The following is a 16,877-nucleotide window of genomic DNA, read 5'->3' as shown; positions in this document are numbered from 1 at the left end:
TTAATAACATAAAAATATAATAAATGATTAACCAAAACAAAATAATTTTAAAATCACGTACATATTTTGATAACTTGTATGTCAGAAATAATATTTAAATAAAAAAATACCGATGAACACACAAAATTAGATATATCTCAAAAGGATTCTTGAAGTTAGAAATATATATATATATATATATTTGTAGGTATGTGGCGATAAGTCTTTACATTGATGCAGCATTATTTTCCTTTTAATTTAATAATTTGTACTTATTTACAATCAAATATTGAGTATCATATGATTTTTGAGGGGAGTTACGAATTATCATACAGTTTACGCGACGATGTGCTCCAAAATAATTTTTAGATTAAATAAAACATACAAGATCGTGTATTTACTGTTCGCTAAGTCGAATATGCAAAAAATTGAATATTAGAATATAGTCATGTATTCTTTTTGAACATTTAAAGTTGAATTGGGACACTGAGCTATATTCCATTGTTTGATTTTTTCTTAGTACAATTAAGCTACTATCACGCAATGTTAGTTCAGTTAGAATACTGTCAAACAATGAATTTCTTTTGTCGGGTGTAGACAAGTTCGCAGTGTCGCAGGGTGCGGTTCTGTGGGTGGGTGGAGTGGAGACAACAGCGGCTACGCTCAGCTTCTGCCTCTTCGAACTAGCCCAGAATCCTGCTCTTCAAGACCAGCTTCGTGACCTGTCCTCGCCAAGTACGGACCAGTTGCTTCGTCAAGTCCTTGCAGGTAAACAACCATTACTTTGTTCTATCTTTCGAAAAATAAATATATATGATGTAACGTTTCTCAAAACTTAGATTGACCGTTAGCGTTCTCACAATCGTTAGGCATCATTAAGTAAAAACTCATGAGCTGGGTCACTAAGGTTATAGTTTAGGTTAATATTTATTTGAAATATTATTTTATAGTTTTTTTAATCCTTAAAGGCGAAGAACAAATGATAGAGGTTAAAGTATAAAAGTTAAACTCACAGAATACACTTCTCTAACACCAACCTGGGTTACAAAGAGGTATTTTTTCAACTGTAGTGGAACAGCGAAAAAGGTTTTATAATAAGGTCTTAAGAGTCTATCGAAGGCCTAATTCCATTAAGTTTATCAATTGCTAAAATCGGACGCTATCATATACAAACAACTCTTATTCCCTCAATTTCATAAGAACAAGAACAGGAATTTTTCATTTAAACAAAAAGCCTTACGGTAAAGATGATAATGCTCTCTGATCTCTGTGTAAACTCGATTAACTAAAACACATAGTGCACTTTATATCAGCTACACTGAGAAAGAAAATATTTACCCTTTAAAATGATAAACTGTTTAAATGAACAGAACTATTTAACTTTATATAAATACGTAAAAATGTTACAGTATTAGTAAGTTTGATTATCCCTGAGTAGTGTTTAATTATTATTAACTAAATTATCTTTGTTTAAATAAAATAAATTTTATCGAATCTAAGTCTCCAAGCACTCTTTATTTCTTTAAAAGTCCAACGTTTCGGCCACCCTCATTATCGTCATGTTGTGATAAGGAAGTGATAATAGTGTCATATTGATTTGTAATTGTAATTTTGATCATTTAATGTGAAGAGCAACCAAAATAATGAAGTTATGATTTGGGCAGAACAGCCTGCCAAAAAGTTTGTAAATTATTGATGTGATTAGAAATTTTATTCAAGATTTACTTATATTTTGTTTAAACAATAAAAAAACGTCTCAAGAAAGAGAAAATATTATACATACATTATCTTATTATTATCATAATTTTATCATAAGCCCTCAATGATAACTTAAAATATATTATGTCCTATGCCACTCAGCTGATGGTTTATTCGAAACCTGTTTAAATAGTAATTAATGTTGCATTTCATATTTTTAATACTTATTATTGCTATCGTTACTTCTACAACTAACATAATTTGAATACAAATTTTCAACACTATTTGAATTTGAAGGGGTCACTTAGGTGCATAAAACCTATGATCCAAACCTACGAATTATAAAGATATAAAATACACTCTAGCTCACTATTGATTTCATTATGCCCGCTGGAAAAACGACAAAATGGCTACTGGATTTAATTTATTTTTTTCTACAAAAAACCTCTTTTAAACATATATATTACGACTAAGTGAAGAAAAGTGTAGGTTTAAGAACAGTTCAGTATATTAACATTGCAGTACTTAAAAAAAATAATTCTGGTAATTTTCATTTAATAATTATTTACAATAAGTAATTATTTGGTCTAGTGGTATGGTTTTAACCTACCAGCTTCTTTTGTGCCGTATTCAAACAGCGGTTTTTTTTAAATTCAACACACAACCAGAACAGATGGTTTACGACCACACCATTTCAATAAATTATTACATTATAGTACTCATTCGACGCATAATTAAATTTATTTTATTATATTTTTTTTTTACTACGATCTACCGTTAAGAACTTATAAGCGAAAAACCGAAAAAAACATTAACGAAAATGTGGTTATTTTATTTTAAAAATTTAACTAATTAGTAACCGTTTTTTAACACCATAATGGCGTTTTCGTGTTTAGTTTGGATTCATATATACTCTATACCTCTGTTTTGGTAAAATATACGCAAAATTACGTAACATTTAAGCAATTCAAAAACAAAAGTTTTTTGTTTACGATAACTTACGATTTACGATATACAGCCAAATCAATATGTTATGGCACTTATTGGACGCATAATTTAATGTTGTTTAATTTTTTGTATTATGACTGTTTCGATATCATACACCGTTTTAAAGTTATTGGTGAAAAAAAACCTAATTGTTTTAATTAAATTTATTACCTTATTAGTAAGAGTTTAAAGAGACCGTCAGAAATGCATTTCCGTTTATGAATATTTCATGTTGTGACACAAACTAATCTTTAAAGTTATTTGAAATGTATATTCTGAGTTGGATACCTTGCATCAAGCTCCTGTACCGTCTTACTGTTACAAAGTGTGCCAATATGTTTTCCACCGTGTTCTGAAAATAACTGATTATAAAAGAACTAAAAATGTTTTGACTCTCGTATAACGTGTAGAAATAGTTGAGGAATGGAAAGAACGAGGGTGTGAATGTCAAAGTTCAATCACTAGTGGAGAAAATATACCAAATGAGAATCTCTTGGTGCATTTCTTATTTCAGCGCGACTCCCGGAAGGTCTATTGGGAAGCCCGCAACTCTGTTTGATAATGCGGTAGTGTATCTAATGATTATGAAGGGGCCTATCAAACGTAACTTAAAGAAAATCTGACAAATACTTTTGATCGTTTCCTCACGTTTTAAAATTTATTAATGATATTAAACTATATTAAGAATTAAATATTAATTTTTAAATTTAAATGATATATTTTAAAATCTGGATATTATTTTAAAAAAAGATAAGTTAGTATTAAATAAGATTTCTTCATTAATAACACGCAAGCAATAAAGTAAATATGGCCATAGAAGTATATTCTAGTAATACTCCAGAATTAATGAATAAGCATCATGCTTTTCCTTATTAAAACCAGTTTCATAAATAAAAAATATATTCAGGGTTATAATTTATGCTTAAAATCCAATTTAATTTTTTCATTTTAAATATGGAAATGTTTATAAAAGTCATAATTAGTCTAAATATACAGTTAATTGCTAATTTTAGAAATTTATTATTATTATTTTATTATAGCTGAAATATTCGTTACAAAAAAGGTAACATATAAAATCCCACCTGCCACTATATACAAACATTTATAAAACTTTTTTCATAACCCCGCCTTAGAAAATCCTGCACGAAGACAATAACCAACTCACCGAGATGGTGCTCATCTGACCGTCTCAATCCTGTTTGCTTTTCTGTTTAAGAGATCTAATCCAGCTGTACTCCTTAAGTCCTCTTCTCAGAAGACAACACCTGCCAGCAATAATATAACAATCTTTTGAATACAGGGTTTATTAATGATCGATAACTTAGAAAAAATGGAATGATTAAAGAAGAATTATGGACCATGATCCGATTCACTATAGAAGAAAATTAACATTTTATTACTTTTATATTATTAATATATTTATTAATTTTTATATTTATCGATTCTTTTTTTATATCTGGTATTTTTTTATAATTTTTAATTTTATACTTATTACTATTGGCTTTATATACTTATTTATTTTATTCTAATCTTGTATGCATTTGTTAGAGTGTTTTTATTTAAATTTAAAATATTGTAAATATAGAAGACCATGTTGGGTTTTATGTATGTATTTTTTTTTTACTATATTTGAAATGTTTAAATAATTTTTTATACTTTTGACATTAATTTTGTTTTATGCGTTGCTGATAAAAAAGAAAATTTTTAGAATTGAAATTAATGAAAAATTAAACACATTTGAAGGACGATAAAAAGCTATAAAAAAATTAAAATGTATAAGAGAAGAAATAATACAATTTTTTTTTTAAAAAATATGTATAACTTTATCTCATAATTCCAAAATTTAAAGTAGATATAATACCCTTCAAGAAACATTGTATAACTTCCCGAAATCAACCAAAATGCAACCTTACGAAATTGCGAAAAGGTTTTTATTTTATTTTTTAATCACACTGTACATGATAATATTTTTTTCAGTATATACAGTCCTGGGATAACCTACTTCTAGAAAAACTTCATATTTAACGAATTTTAACATCGTATAAAAGGATAGGTAATTGGTCTAGTTTTAGGTCCTGATTTGTCCAAAAGTGTGATTTGAAATTAGGTTTTTTTTTGCATGGTTTCCGGTAAACGCTGAAAAATATTTGAAAAGATGATGGTAGGTGTCAAAAGTACCAGAAAAAAATGGTATGGACTGTATACCAAATTCGGACAAGCGGGATACTCAAGATTTTTTTTTGGGGGGGAAGCACGTTTTTTGATTATTAGGGTATGGTAACTAACAAACTATTCAAGTCGAGTAGTTTCAAACTGCAGAGTAAAGTCGACAGTAGTTTCTTTTATTGCAAGTATAAGAAATAAACGTTTTGAGGTTCCCTGATCGCTAATTACCAAGTCTCGTAAACTTTTCTGTGAGCTTCAACTCACCCTTACCCCATTATCATTACCCCCACTCTACCTACCCAGCACTAAAACGAAATGTCGTTCAAAACATAAATTACATATTTAGGGCATGTGTGTGTAGAACTATCTTTTCTTTTTTTTTTTTTATTTCTTTTTTTTTTTTTTTATGATTTTCTCCTATACGGCTCTGATACGGTTTTGATAAGCTTATAAAATCATTAAATCAATGTACAACTAATTGGTCTATAATATAAGCTTTGTTATATCCTTATGTAAATAGTCAAACAGGGCTTAAATGACGAATTTTCAAATAATCTTCATCTGAAGCACCATGAAAAATTATTCAAAGAAATAACCAACCCTTGTTGTTAAAAATAATTAACAATATATGAATACAAAATATTAATGAATTTGATAAATAATTAAAGGAGAGAAAAAAAGAAAAATAGAGACAGGAGTTCGAATCGGAAAAAAACGGAGACTGCCCAATTTCTTCCGATCACTTTGATATGTGCACGGCTTATTTACTTTTTTAAACTGTTCTATTCTTGACAGAATGAAATTCATATTCGTTATTTTTACCTCGGAAAACAAGATTTTTTACGAATTTTTATATTGCGTAAAAGTTGTGTGCAGATTTTTTAAAAATTATTTTTCAAATTAGATCGGTTTCATGTGAAACATTAAGGTCTTTATGAATGATTTTATTTGTGACAAGGTAAGGAGCATTGAGGATTTTACGAAGGATTTTGGATTACAATGATTAGATACGAGAGGAATTCGAAGATTTAGAGAAGCCCCAAAGCTCAACTTCGTATGTCCAGATTGGCCTTATTACAGTCATATAGATCAGTCTTTTGTAATGAATCGGAAGTTTAGACCGTTTGTCCAGTAAGTGCTGTAAAAGTCGAAATCGACGTGCAGTTTCCTGTCTTTTTAATCTTGTCAAAAGTTAAAGGCACTAAAACCACAGCCCTGTTTCAATGCCTCCTGAATTGAGTACCCTTCATTCGATAAAAATCTAACTATCAAGCGCGATCATGAACAAATAACCTTCTTGCACAACCGTTGGTCTAGTAACTGTACTACTACTTTAAAACTTACTGCACCCCTGACCCTTCATGTGTTTTAATAGTACAGATTTAATTTTTTAAGTTAAGGACTAGAATTAATCAAAATGGTAGAAAAGTGGGTTAATTTGAATGGGAATTGAACCAATATCGTAAATGATGAGATAAATGTTTGCAACTGTTCATCTCTTTTAAGTTTGGAATCGACCGAGATAGAATGGGAAAACAGACCGTGAAGAAAACATGTTACTCAAGGACGTAGATTCCTCGAGCCATAGGAAGGTTATTTATGGGACCATCTGGTGGTAGAGCTGTTAGTGCCATAACCTACTGTTATTACTTAGCTCTGATATCATCTGTCTTCTCCTTCAAAGATCACCGCCTAGTTGAATACTTTTATCACTTCAACTCCTTCTCTCGCCCCTTCGTCTTCCTAATATCAATGGAAGATTCATTTTCATTGCTGGAGAAATAGCGTGGGAAGGTAATGGAGGGCCTTGTGCAGTGAGATATATTCTACTTGCCTGTTTCCATCATCCATTGTATGAAGATGTTATCTAATAATTTACAAAGCTTCCTCTTGCGTACGAATCTGGACGCCATTTCTAGGAATGACTTTTATTTATAATAAAAAATAGTGTTAACGCCATGATATAATTACGTTGTAAATAATTGTAAATAGTATTTTTAGTATTTAGTTTTATAGTTTTAGTTATAAAGTTATATGGTTTTATTTCTATTTAATTTAGTTACATTTATTTTCATTTGTATTGTTTTATTTAGATTTAGTTATTTGAAAAGAAAAATGGGTAATAATGAGTAATAAAGGCAGTTGCTAGGGGTGATCATTGTTGCAAAGAAGCGTCACCTAGCAACGGACCGACCATCTTAGTTTTTTAGAGCAGTTCCGGCTAATTAGTGGCTAATTAGCGTCTAAAAAGCCCTGTCTACCCTTAAAGTTTGATAGTTTGGATATTTTTAGTGAGTTAGTGAGTCATTACAGTTCAGAACCAGACCTTTTCTGTGTTTCCACTTTATTAATTGCAGTTCCGACTAATTAGTGGCCCTGATAGCGTTCTCAGCAGCCCTGTCTGCGTTTATAGTTTGATAGTTTGGACATTTGTTGAGTGTTTTAGTCGTCACTACAGTTCGAAACCAGACCACTGCTGTGTTTCGACTTTAATATGAGTTCCGGATAATTAGAGGCCATGAACGTGAGTAACCAGCCCTGTCTGCGTTCATTTCGTCGGCTCGCCCAATACATTAACACGACTATTGGATATTTGGACCATTGCAGGGATTTATTTAGCAACAAGAGCTGCGACCGATCTCGGCAGCACTCTTCCTCGGATCTATCGGAGTGGAGCAAACGTTTCGTCGAGCAGTATTTATTTTACATATTTATATTGTTTGTAAATTTTTCTCTTTTGTTTTCTTAATTTATTTATCTAATTTTATTTTTATCAGAAAAGCCTTTTTATTTTTACTTGTATATTTTGTTTATGTTAGTTTTTAGTTTGTTTTTTTACCATGTTTAAATTGAACCGAATAAATGTTTAATCCGATCCAATTTGTTTTTGTTCATTTTAAAGCCTTCCAACAAAAAGACATAGTCGATTTGAGGTGGCTTTAACAAATAGGAATAGCTCGTAGAAAGCGGTGACATCAGTAAAATTCTACATATAATTATTTTTAAATACATAATATATTCAGGTTTAGATAAAATGTTTACGTATGATTTTTAGGCAAAAGGGTCATATAAATTGATCATTACAGTTGTACTAATTTGTATTAAATTTCTTTTTATTCTAAAAATATCACACAATATAGTCCAAACAGGGCCTTGTGTCATAATAAAGTACAAACTAATACTATTAGTCTTATAGATTTAATTGAATACAGTTACACTGACTATACAATCGTAAATATAGCATTCCATATTATGAAAAATAGGTACTAGTAGATTAATGATTAATGATTTATTTATTATACTGATTGTTTGAGAGTGGTTTATTTTATTATTAACAGAAATAAAAATTGATACACCTTTACTCTCAACTATTTATTTCTATTTAAACACCACATGACGACTCTTAGATTTTTTTAAATAATTATATTCAGATTGGCATATTCAAGGATAATGGGCAATAAACGGTAAACTGATGAAGCACATATTTCATTTCTGTTAACGCCATATATATTAATTAAATTGTAAATATATTTTAAATAGCCAGTTAATAATTGAATTGCCTTATAAGTATGTTTTGTTTTAAATGAAGGGAATTATAGTTGTGGTAATGTTTATACGGTGAAATACCGGCTAGTAGGATTATGTGCCACAACAATACTACATAATAGTAAATTTAACTAGCTTTAATTTGAGCACGGACAGGCATCTATACGTCTAATGGTTTCTGAAATAAATGTTTTTATTCAAAGTTATTGTCCGAACGACTATAAATCAATTTACTTTAGCAAATATCATAAAAATTACTATTCCCACTAAGATAAAGGTCATAGAATACTTTATAGTACATTAAATCAGCTTTAATTTGAGTGATAATAAAAACTTATACGTCACATAGTTCCTGAGATATAAATTTCTCAAAATAAATTAACTAACTACTTATCTTTCAGTACATTCTTAAGAAATGTTACTTTTTAAAAAGCTATATCTCAAGCGTAAATAGCACTATTGGGGTTCATATTTTAGCAAATTTACTCTACTTTAAATGCTCTTCTCTTAGGTTTTCTAATGTTGTTGATAGTGTTTAAGATATAGAGCTTCGAATGAAAAAGTAATTATTTTTAACGTTATGAAACAGCCAATATTTTTTATTCCTCCTACTTGGCAGACTCATTAGTTTGAATAGTAATTATAAATAGTTTTCATTTAAGTAACCAAAAATTGGGGTGAAATAACTGCCTTTTTTTCTTCTCGGCTCTTGTATTATTAGTTATCACACGAGGATTTCATAAAAAATACGCCTCATTATCTATTGTATTCATTAAAAAAAAAAAACAATAAAAAGTGTAGGTCTAGAAGTTTTTCTTTCATTCCTTCACAGAAAATGTTTATAGGCGCAGGTTGGCTAGACGACTAGATTGGAAAGGGACGATCCTTGGACGAGTAGACCCTTGGATTACTCTGAACCACTAACCACACGATCAGTCGCATACTTCGATTCTCCGGAGGCAATCTTTGCGAGGAAACTTTGCTGTGCTTTAATACAATTTCAATCCCTCACTTCAAAAAAACAGGAGATTTTTAAATTAATTCTTTAGTTAGACTCATATTTAAACGATGTACAATAATTTTTAAAAAACTTTTTTTTTAAATTATTTATTTAATGTAATTTACAACTGTACAAAATAATACAATAGGTAAATATGTTGTATGTTTCTTATACACTTGAAAATCTTGGGAAGGAACCACCCATTGGTGGTACTTCAAACATTAATTTAAATTAGAAGGTCCCGTGGTCATCTTCTTTTCAGACGCCTCGGAGGATTATCAAGGATTGTGAAGGATGAAAGATTAAGAATTAATGGGTTAGGATGGTTAAGGAGTTTGGAATAAAAAGACGCATATCTATTTTGGGTCAAATCTGCAACGAATGGGATGTTAAGGTCTTTTAAAAATGACTAGCCTTTATACTTCATTACCTCATTTTGTTTCGAAATATAAAATAATGAGGAAGTAAATAACTCAATTCTTACATTAATATAAAACTTTTTAAAGCTTTGAAAGACAATTTTTCTTTAAAAAATATTTTTCATTACCTCCCAAAAAGCATGTTTTCACTTTGTTTCTCAAACATTCACACCCTCATTTTAACATTTTTAAAACCATATTTAAAGGTACTCTTGCGTTGCCGTTACTTGAAAAATTAAGTTACTATGCCACTAAGCAGGTATGAATTTTAGCGGCTCAAAATTATAGCTTGTTGCTATTTTAATTTTAAGAAATTGTCAAGCCACCTCAAATCGATAATATCTGTCTCTTTGTAGGAAAGCTTTAATAAAAAAAAAAATAAAAAAAAACAAACGCTGGCTCAGATCATTTGTTAAATAAATACAAACAAAATTCATTAATTCAATTAAAAAAAAAGAAACTTTCCAAAAATAAAGAATCAAATTTTTAAAAAATCCTTCGATTTTAGAAAAATTACAATTAAAAAACAAACAAAAAAACCAAAATTGCTAGTTACAATTTTTTTTTTTTACTAAATGATGAGCTCCGATGGGTCGGGGTCTTGAAGTCCTTCCAAAAGATCGGAGACGATGTTCTCAATCCATGTCAGTGGGCCCACACATCGAAGCGGAATTCCGATAAATCACACAGCAAGGTCTGGTGACTAGAGTAAAGCGACTGTCCTACACCAAGCCGACAGGACGTCCTACGACCACTTGTAGTATTGTTGTGGCACATTTTAGCAAATATCACGAAAATTACTATTCCTATGAGCATAAAGGTCATAGACTACTTTATAGTCCATTAAACTAGCTTTAATTTGAGTGCTAATAGACATCAGTTCGTAGAATGGTTTTAGAGATATATATTTTTCAATATGAATTAAGTAACTACTGTACATTCTGTACATTTTTATGAAATTCGGCTTTTTAAACAGCAATATCTCGAGGAATATTGAACGTAAATAGTTCTAATTAGGACTAATATTTCTGCAAATTTACTCTACTTTAATGTTTAATGTTCTCTTAGGTTTAGTCTATTATATGTTCTATTAGGTCTAGTATTGTTGGTAATTTTTATGATATAGAGCTCTGAATGAAAAATTAATTATTTTTAACGTTTTGAAACAGCCGCCATTTTTTATTCCCCTACCTATACTTGACAGACTCATCAATTTTGACTTGTAGTTAATCATAGTTTTCATTATAGTAATCAAAAATTGGGGTGAAATAACTGCCTTTTTTCTCCACTTGGGATCGTGTACTATAACAAGTGAATTTAAACAATCAATAGTATATTGAAATGAAAGGGGGTCAGACATGATGTGGGAATTTTTTATTTACTACTTATAAATCTATTTTGGTAGTAAAATATAGCTCCTATTGTAGAAGAAAAGCAGTGAAATAATTCTTATATTTTTTCAATGACAAGCACTTACGTAAGAAGTTGAAAATGGACCAGGCGTATACACTTAAACCATACACATTTACAGATATAAGAGGATAAGAAAAGTAAAAAGATAATAATCGTAAATAAATAATTGGAAATATAAAAAATAAAATAAAACAAGAATGAATGAAAAAAAATAAATGGCTTTAATTGATAAAACATTCCATAAATGTTCAGGATATTGCCAATCATAATTTTTTTTTTTTAATTAGGCCCTTCTTCGACTTTTTAAAATTTAATTTGACGTTAATAGGCATTTCAGTATTGATAAACAATTATCTCCTATTAAAAAGTTATATTATATATTAAAATATGAAGGAACCGTTTAATTTTATTTTATTTAGGTAATTATTATTTTTTAATTGAATTTTCAGAAACTCTGAGAAAGTATCCACCGTTCAGCCTTATTTCAAGATGCTGCACGACAGATTGCGCATTGGAAACTGGCTTGTCTTTGAAGAAAGGAACATTAATTTTCATACCCGCCTACAGCATACATCACGACCCGAAAATCTATCCGGAACCTGAGTCCTTTCGACCTGGTCGTGAGTACCCCAGAGGGGCCTACCTGCCCTTTGGTTCTGGCCCCCGGACATGTATAGGTAATATATACTATTAATCTAACTGATACAAATATTCAGGGTATTTAATTTTTTTCTTTTATAATTACTTTATATCATTTTCTTTTGTTCAAAATATGATATATTACTAGAAACAAATTTTTACTCGTAATATATTTCGGAAAATAGAAGTGCATTTTAAGAAATGTTAGAAAATTTGTATAAAAAAAACAACAGTACTCAAGAGGAATACTCCGAAAAGTTGGCGAAATATATTCTTTTGGCTAGTAAAAGAATATAATAATGGTTCATTAATGAAAATTTGTTGTCTCTCTATTAGAAATACTTTTATATAATTGATAGAAGGGGCTATGGAATATTTTTTGAATTTTCGAATCGTTAGTGTGGATGGAGGGGAGAGGGTAGGTTCCTATCAACCTAATGTGAGCTACTCTAACCTCAAAATCCTATTTATAACTGAGATACCAAGAAGTAGAAGGGAGTATGTAAATTTCAAAACATAACAAACTACCACCAAAAAAATGTATTCCTTAACAATTACTATTTGTAGCACAACACCTTCATCCACATATCCCTTGAATTTTAAGTAAGAAAGAAAAATGTTAAATCACACATTAACAATTTTAATGTTTTTTTAAAGAATTATACGCTATAGCTAATGCGACAGTATTATGAAATATGGTTATTTCTTAAGTGCTCATCCAGTTTCTTTTCAGCATTACGTTATTTCACTAATGTTTCCAAACATGTCCTCGATCATAGATTGTTTTTAATCCTTAACGACTAGTTAACGACATTGCTCTTCTTCACCCTTCTGCCTTCTGTGCACACCCACTTGGTCCTCCCACATCAGTAGGTTATGAGGTCACAACATCTGCTCTTTAGCTTCCTCCACAGATTTCACATCTCAAACGTACGACCCAATTCTTCTGGGTTTTCAGCGCTTTAACTTGAATCAATATTGATATATTTCTATGATTCGACCAAACTTAAGAATATCGACTATAGGTGCTATGAATTCAGAAAAAATGCTATTTTATTATGATTATTTAGATCAAGATTGAAATTTTTAATTGATAAAAAAACAACCGAAATTAATTAAAAGTTTAAATAAGTAATTTACTACAGTACCTGGTTATTTAGGTGCTGGCACTGACAAACAGTGCCCGCCCAATACATTTGGCAATTATATCAAGAGCACTCCCTCAGGTTTTATTAAAAATATAAGTTGTATATTAATTAATATTTGAAATTCAATTCAATATATCTAAAATTCATTTGCTGTGCTGGTTTAATATTAATTTCCCCATATGCGTTTTTATTTTGTTTAGCTTTCCAATATGTGGTGGGTGTACCTTCAGGTCCACACTCCAGGTAGTGTTCCTGGTATCCCAATCCTAAAGTCGGTATAGCTACAAAAGAAATATTTATTAAAACAATTTTCTTCGATTCTTTTTGTTTATTGCTAAGAAACTTATTGGCATCCTTGTAGTAAGGCAAGTGGAAATTATTGTATCTAAATTGTGTCTGAATATCTCCTCATGCTACAAATCTTTGCAATTCAAGCTAAATAGCAATGCCGTACAATTTCTTACAAAATCTCAAATAATAAGTAACATGAAATAATTATAATAAGATATATATTAAAAGGAGCACATAAGTAAATAAATCGAAATATGATTAAAAAATAATAACATACATAAACGTAAAAAACAATTCACCAAAAAAATCGAATATTTCTTATTGCAAATCTTGTCTGCTTGAAATAAACTACCCAGTAGTTGTACTATTTATGGCATAACGAAAGAATAATAGATAAAATAAACCACAGATAAATAATTTGGATTATTTCTCTACAATTTTCGTTTAAGTCCATTTCACTGTCTACTACCTTAATTTAAAGTACAATATATATTTATTGCGCAAATAATATATAGTATATATTTACATGGAAGGAAACGGTCATTGTTATCTGATTTAGTTAATCAATAAACTTTCATTTGGTTTATTTACAATCGATTAAATGACCACTGTTAACTTATCATTACTAATGTCCCGATTGGTTAATTGAAAGCAGGCTCAATGTTAATTGTCTGATACCTGGGAACGACCACATGTTTGCGTTGCAGTTGCTTAAACAGTGGATAGCGACAATTAATTTGCAATCAAGCGGGCATTAATTGAGTGTGAATTGAGATCAGGTTCAGGCAATAGTTTTCTGAAGAGGTAATGGATAATAGACGTTTGGATAGTGAATAGTTTTGTCCCTCTCGACATTTTATGAATTAAAAAATATATTTTTAATAACTAAAGACCAAAGGAAAAAGAAGGGTACGAAATGGTCCGACGAATTAAAGGAAAGGCAGTTAAGGATCATGAAACTGTGATGGGAAGAAAGAAAATCAAGACTACCAATGATATTCGTGTGGTCTTTATTGGCTGGTACGTAATGAAAAAGAAAAAAAAATCAAATATAATGGATTCCTCAATAACTTTATGAATCTTTTTTTAAGAGGAAAAATAACTTACATAAAAACTTATATTAAGATATAAAAATCGTAACTGGAAATTAAAACATTTTTTTAAGAAATACATCGCGCGTTTCCTGACGTGTTTTTCATAGGGTGGGTCCGTCACTCTCACGACTATTTTTGTGAGTTCCACCCATTGGCTGACGGGCCTCACAAATGCGCGGGGGGAGATTGTGAGTGAGTATTCCATAATTTTTTGCTTGAAAAAATCCCGGGTAGGGCCGGGCTCGAACTCACAATCTATGGGCTGGCAGACAGGCGCGTTACCACGCTGCTACCGTCACCCCCACATATATACACAAAAATAATAATAACAATAGTTTCTATAAATTTGATATGTACACATTTTTTGGTCAGTGGCACGGTTTAAGCATTAGAGCTTTACATTAATTGTAAATAATAATTTAAAACATATATACTAAAAAATTAAAATATATTAATTCTACTAAAATTTGAGTTGGTCAATCTGTCAGCTGATAGGCATATTTAGAAAATTAGTGCTAAAATATAATGTAATAAGAGAGAATAATATAAAAATATCTGTTCTAAAACGAGCCAGGATTATTTTAAATCCTTATTTTTTATGTTAATCTAAGAAACTGATTTTTTTTATTATAATAGTTTAAGGGAACTACTTAGAGAGAGCGTTGAAATCAGTAAGAGAGAATTAAAAAAATGTTGACTAGCCTGAAAACACTAAATCTATTGCGGCCATTTTTTGACTTATATTACTTTTAACACCCTCTATAGATAAATAACCCTCGTAAAGCACGATATCATTATATCGATTAAATATAATTGTGATAATTGTACATGCAACAAAAAGACAAATTTATAATATTAGATTTTTATTCTTTTATTTTTATTTTATATCATTCAAACTTTATTTTTATGGACAACCGATGTTACTTAACAGGAATAAAGTATAATATTTCCGAATACAGATAAAAAAATAATCTTGATAAAATTAAATGAATTTTAAATATTAAATATTAGTCATAAAATTTAATAAATTTGTATCATAATATGAAATTCAGCTATAAGCAAGTTCATACTTATTCAATATTAAATCGAACCGAACGTAATTGAATTTTCGAAAGTAAAATATAGATAATCAGTTTCTACGAAATATTTCTTGAAGAAAAAATAATACATGTAAATACGTCGGGAACCAGAAGGAGCAATCTATGAATTAGAACTTCTTAAGGAACTGAAGGTCCATAAGAGGCCTCAAAAGGGTTGTGGCGGAAATGGAGTTTAAAAAAAAAATGGCTCTTTTCAAAGGACGATCGGATTTTAACAACTTCCTCGAAAAGCGTTTCAACGATTTTCCTTTTAGTTTGTATAAATATTGCACAATAAAACTTCGAGACATTGGAGGTATTTTTCGTTTTTTCCTTACGGGGTATTTTTTAAAAGAAAATATCGATGCATCCTCCTTAATTTTTTGTCCATATGTATGCCCTTGAAGAGCAAATAAATAAATAAATTATTAATTAACGAGTGCGATTCTATTTTAACATGTTTACATTATTTAAGTAGAAAATATTTTTTTATAGATACCTCTATATGGTAAGTATAATGTATAAGGTAAGTATGGAGATTCTTAAATATAAATTATATGTATTTATTTATTTAATGTATCAACTGTTTTTCATACGTAAAAAAATAAATGTATAAAACTTTCTCAGCCTAATATAATTATGTAAATAAGAATGATAATACTAAACAGCTATAAACTATAAATGTGATATGCATGGTATAATATATCATTAACAGGCAGTGGTGCAGTTATTGAAAAATAAAATAAAATAAAAATCATATACTGTTCATATACTGGTTCCTACTGTAATTTTCATATAGTTATGATATTTCTTTTTAGTATCTGGAATTAAAAATAGACAGATTTAATTATATTTGTAACTTGATTCATCTTTTATGTAAATTACATGTTTTAAGTTGATTTTTATGGGGGAGAGGGGTTCCTACCGAAGTGTGTCATTCTCTTCCAAGAAATTCAGGAGTTATTTTCATTTTTTTTTTTTAAATTACGAATGATTTTTTATTATGTATTAAACATTATTGATTAATTATGTTTTATTCTGTATATTTCTTGTTTATCAATAAAATTAAGTTTATTCGACAATACAAATATTTGTTTGTGTTACGCATGTTAGGAAATAATAGTTTATTGTTCTGTTGATCAGTAGATATAAATAGAATAAAATTTATAGAGTATACTCATTATTCACAAATTATCCACAATATAGGTTCTAAATGATATATAATCTTACAATATATCATTATATGTTGGTTACTCGAAATAAAGTGTCCTTGCTTACTAAGGATACGTATTCAGCAAAATTATTCCCTGAAAACCGTTTCACAAGTCGCGACATCGCATTAACTTATATTTTAAAAACAATTGATGTTCATTTTTAACGTCTTTGTTTGCTCTAAACAGAAAGAGTGGTTCATATTT

At 29.5% G+C, this 16,877-nt stretch overlaps 1 protein-coding gene across 2 annotated transcripts in view; it reads left to right on the top strand.

Moving 5' to 3' along the window:
• Positions 1 to 16,877, top strand: part of LOC106682491 (cytochrome P450 6k1) — a 35,166-nt gene that overhangs the window by 17,728 nt on the left and 561 nt on the right. For both annotated transcript variants that reach the window (XM_067047503.1, XM_014423375.2), the window contains 2 exons: positions 577 to 747; positions 11,658 to 11,885. In XM_067047503.1, the coding sequence (XP_066903604.1) occupies positions 577 to 747; positions 11,658 to 11,885 (399 nt within the window). The remainder of the gene's footprint in view (positions 1 to 576; positions 748 to 11,657; positions 11,886 to 16,877) is intronic.

The sequence above is a fragment of the Halyomorpha halys genome, unplaced genomic scaffold, assembly GCF_000696795.3.
Source record: "Halyomorpha halys isolate HHAL.00 unplaced genomic scaffold, Hhal_1.1 Scaffold418.1, whole genome shotgun sequence".
Lineage (NCBI taxonomy): Eukaryota > Metazoa > Arthropoda > Insecta > Hemiptera > Pentatomidae > Halyomorpha > Halyomorpha halys.
The sequence above is the reverse complement of the archived record's forward strand: the minus strand, read 5'-3'. Positions and strand labels throughout refer to the sequence as shown.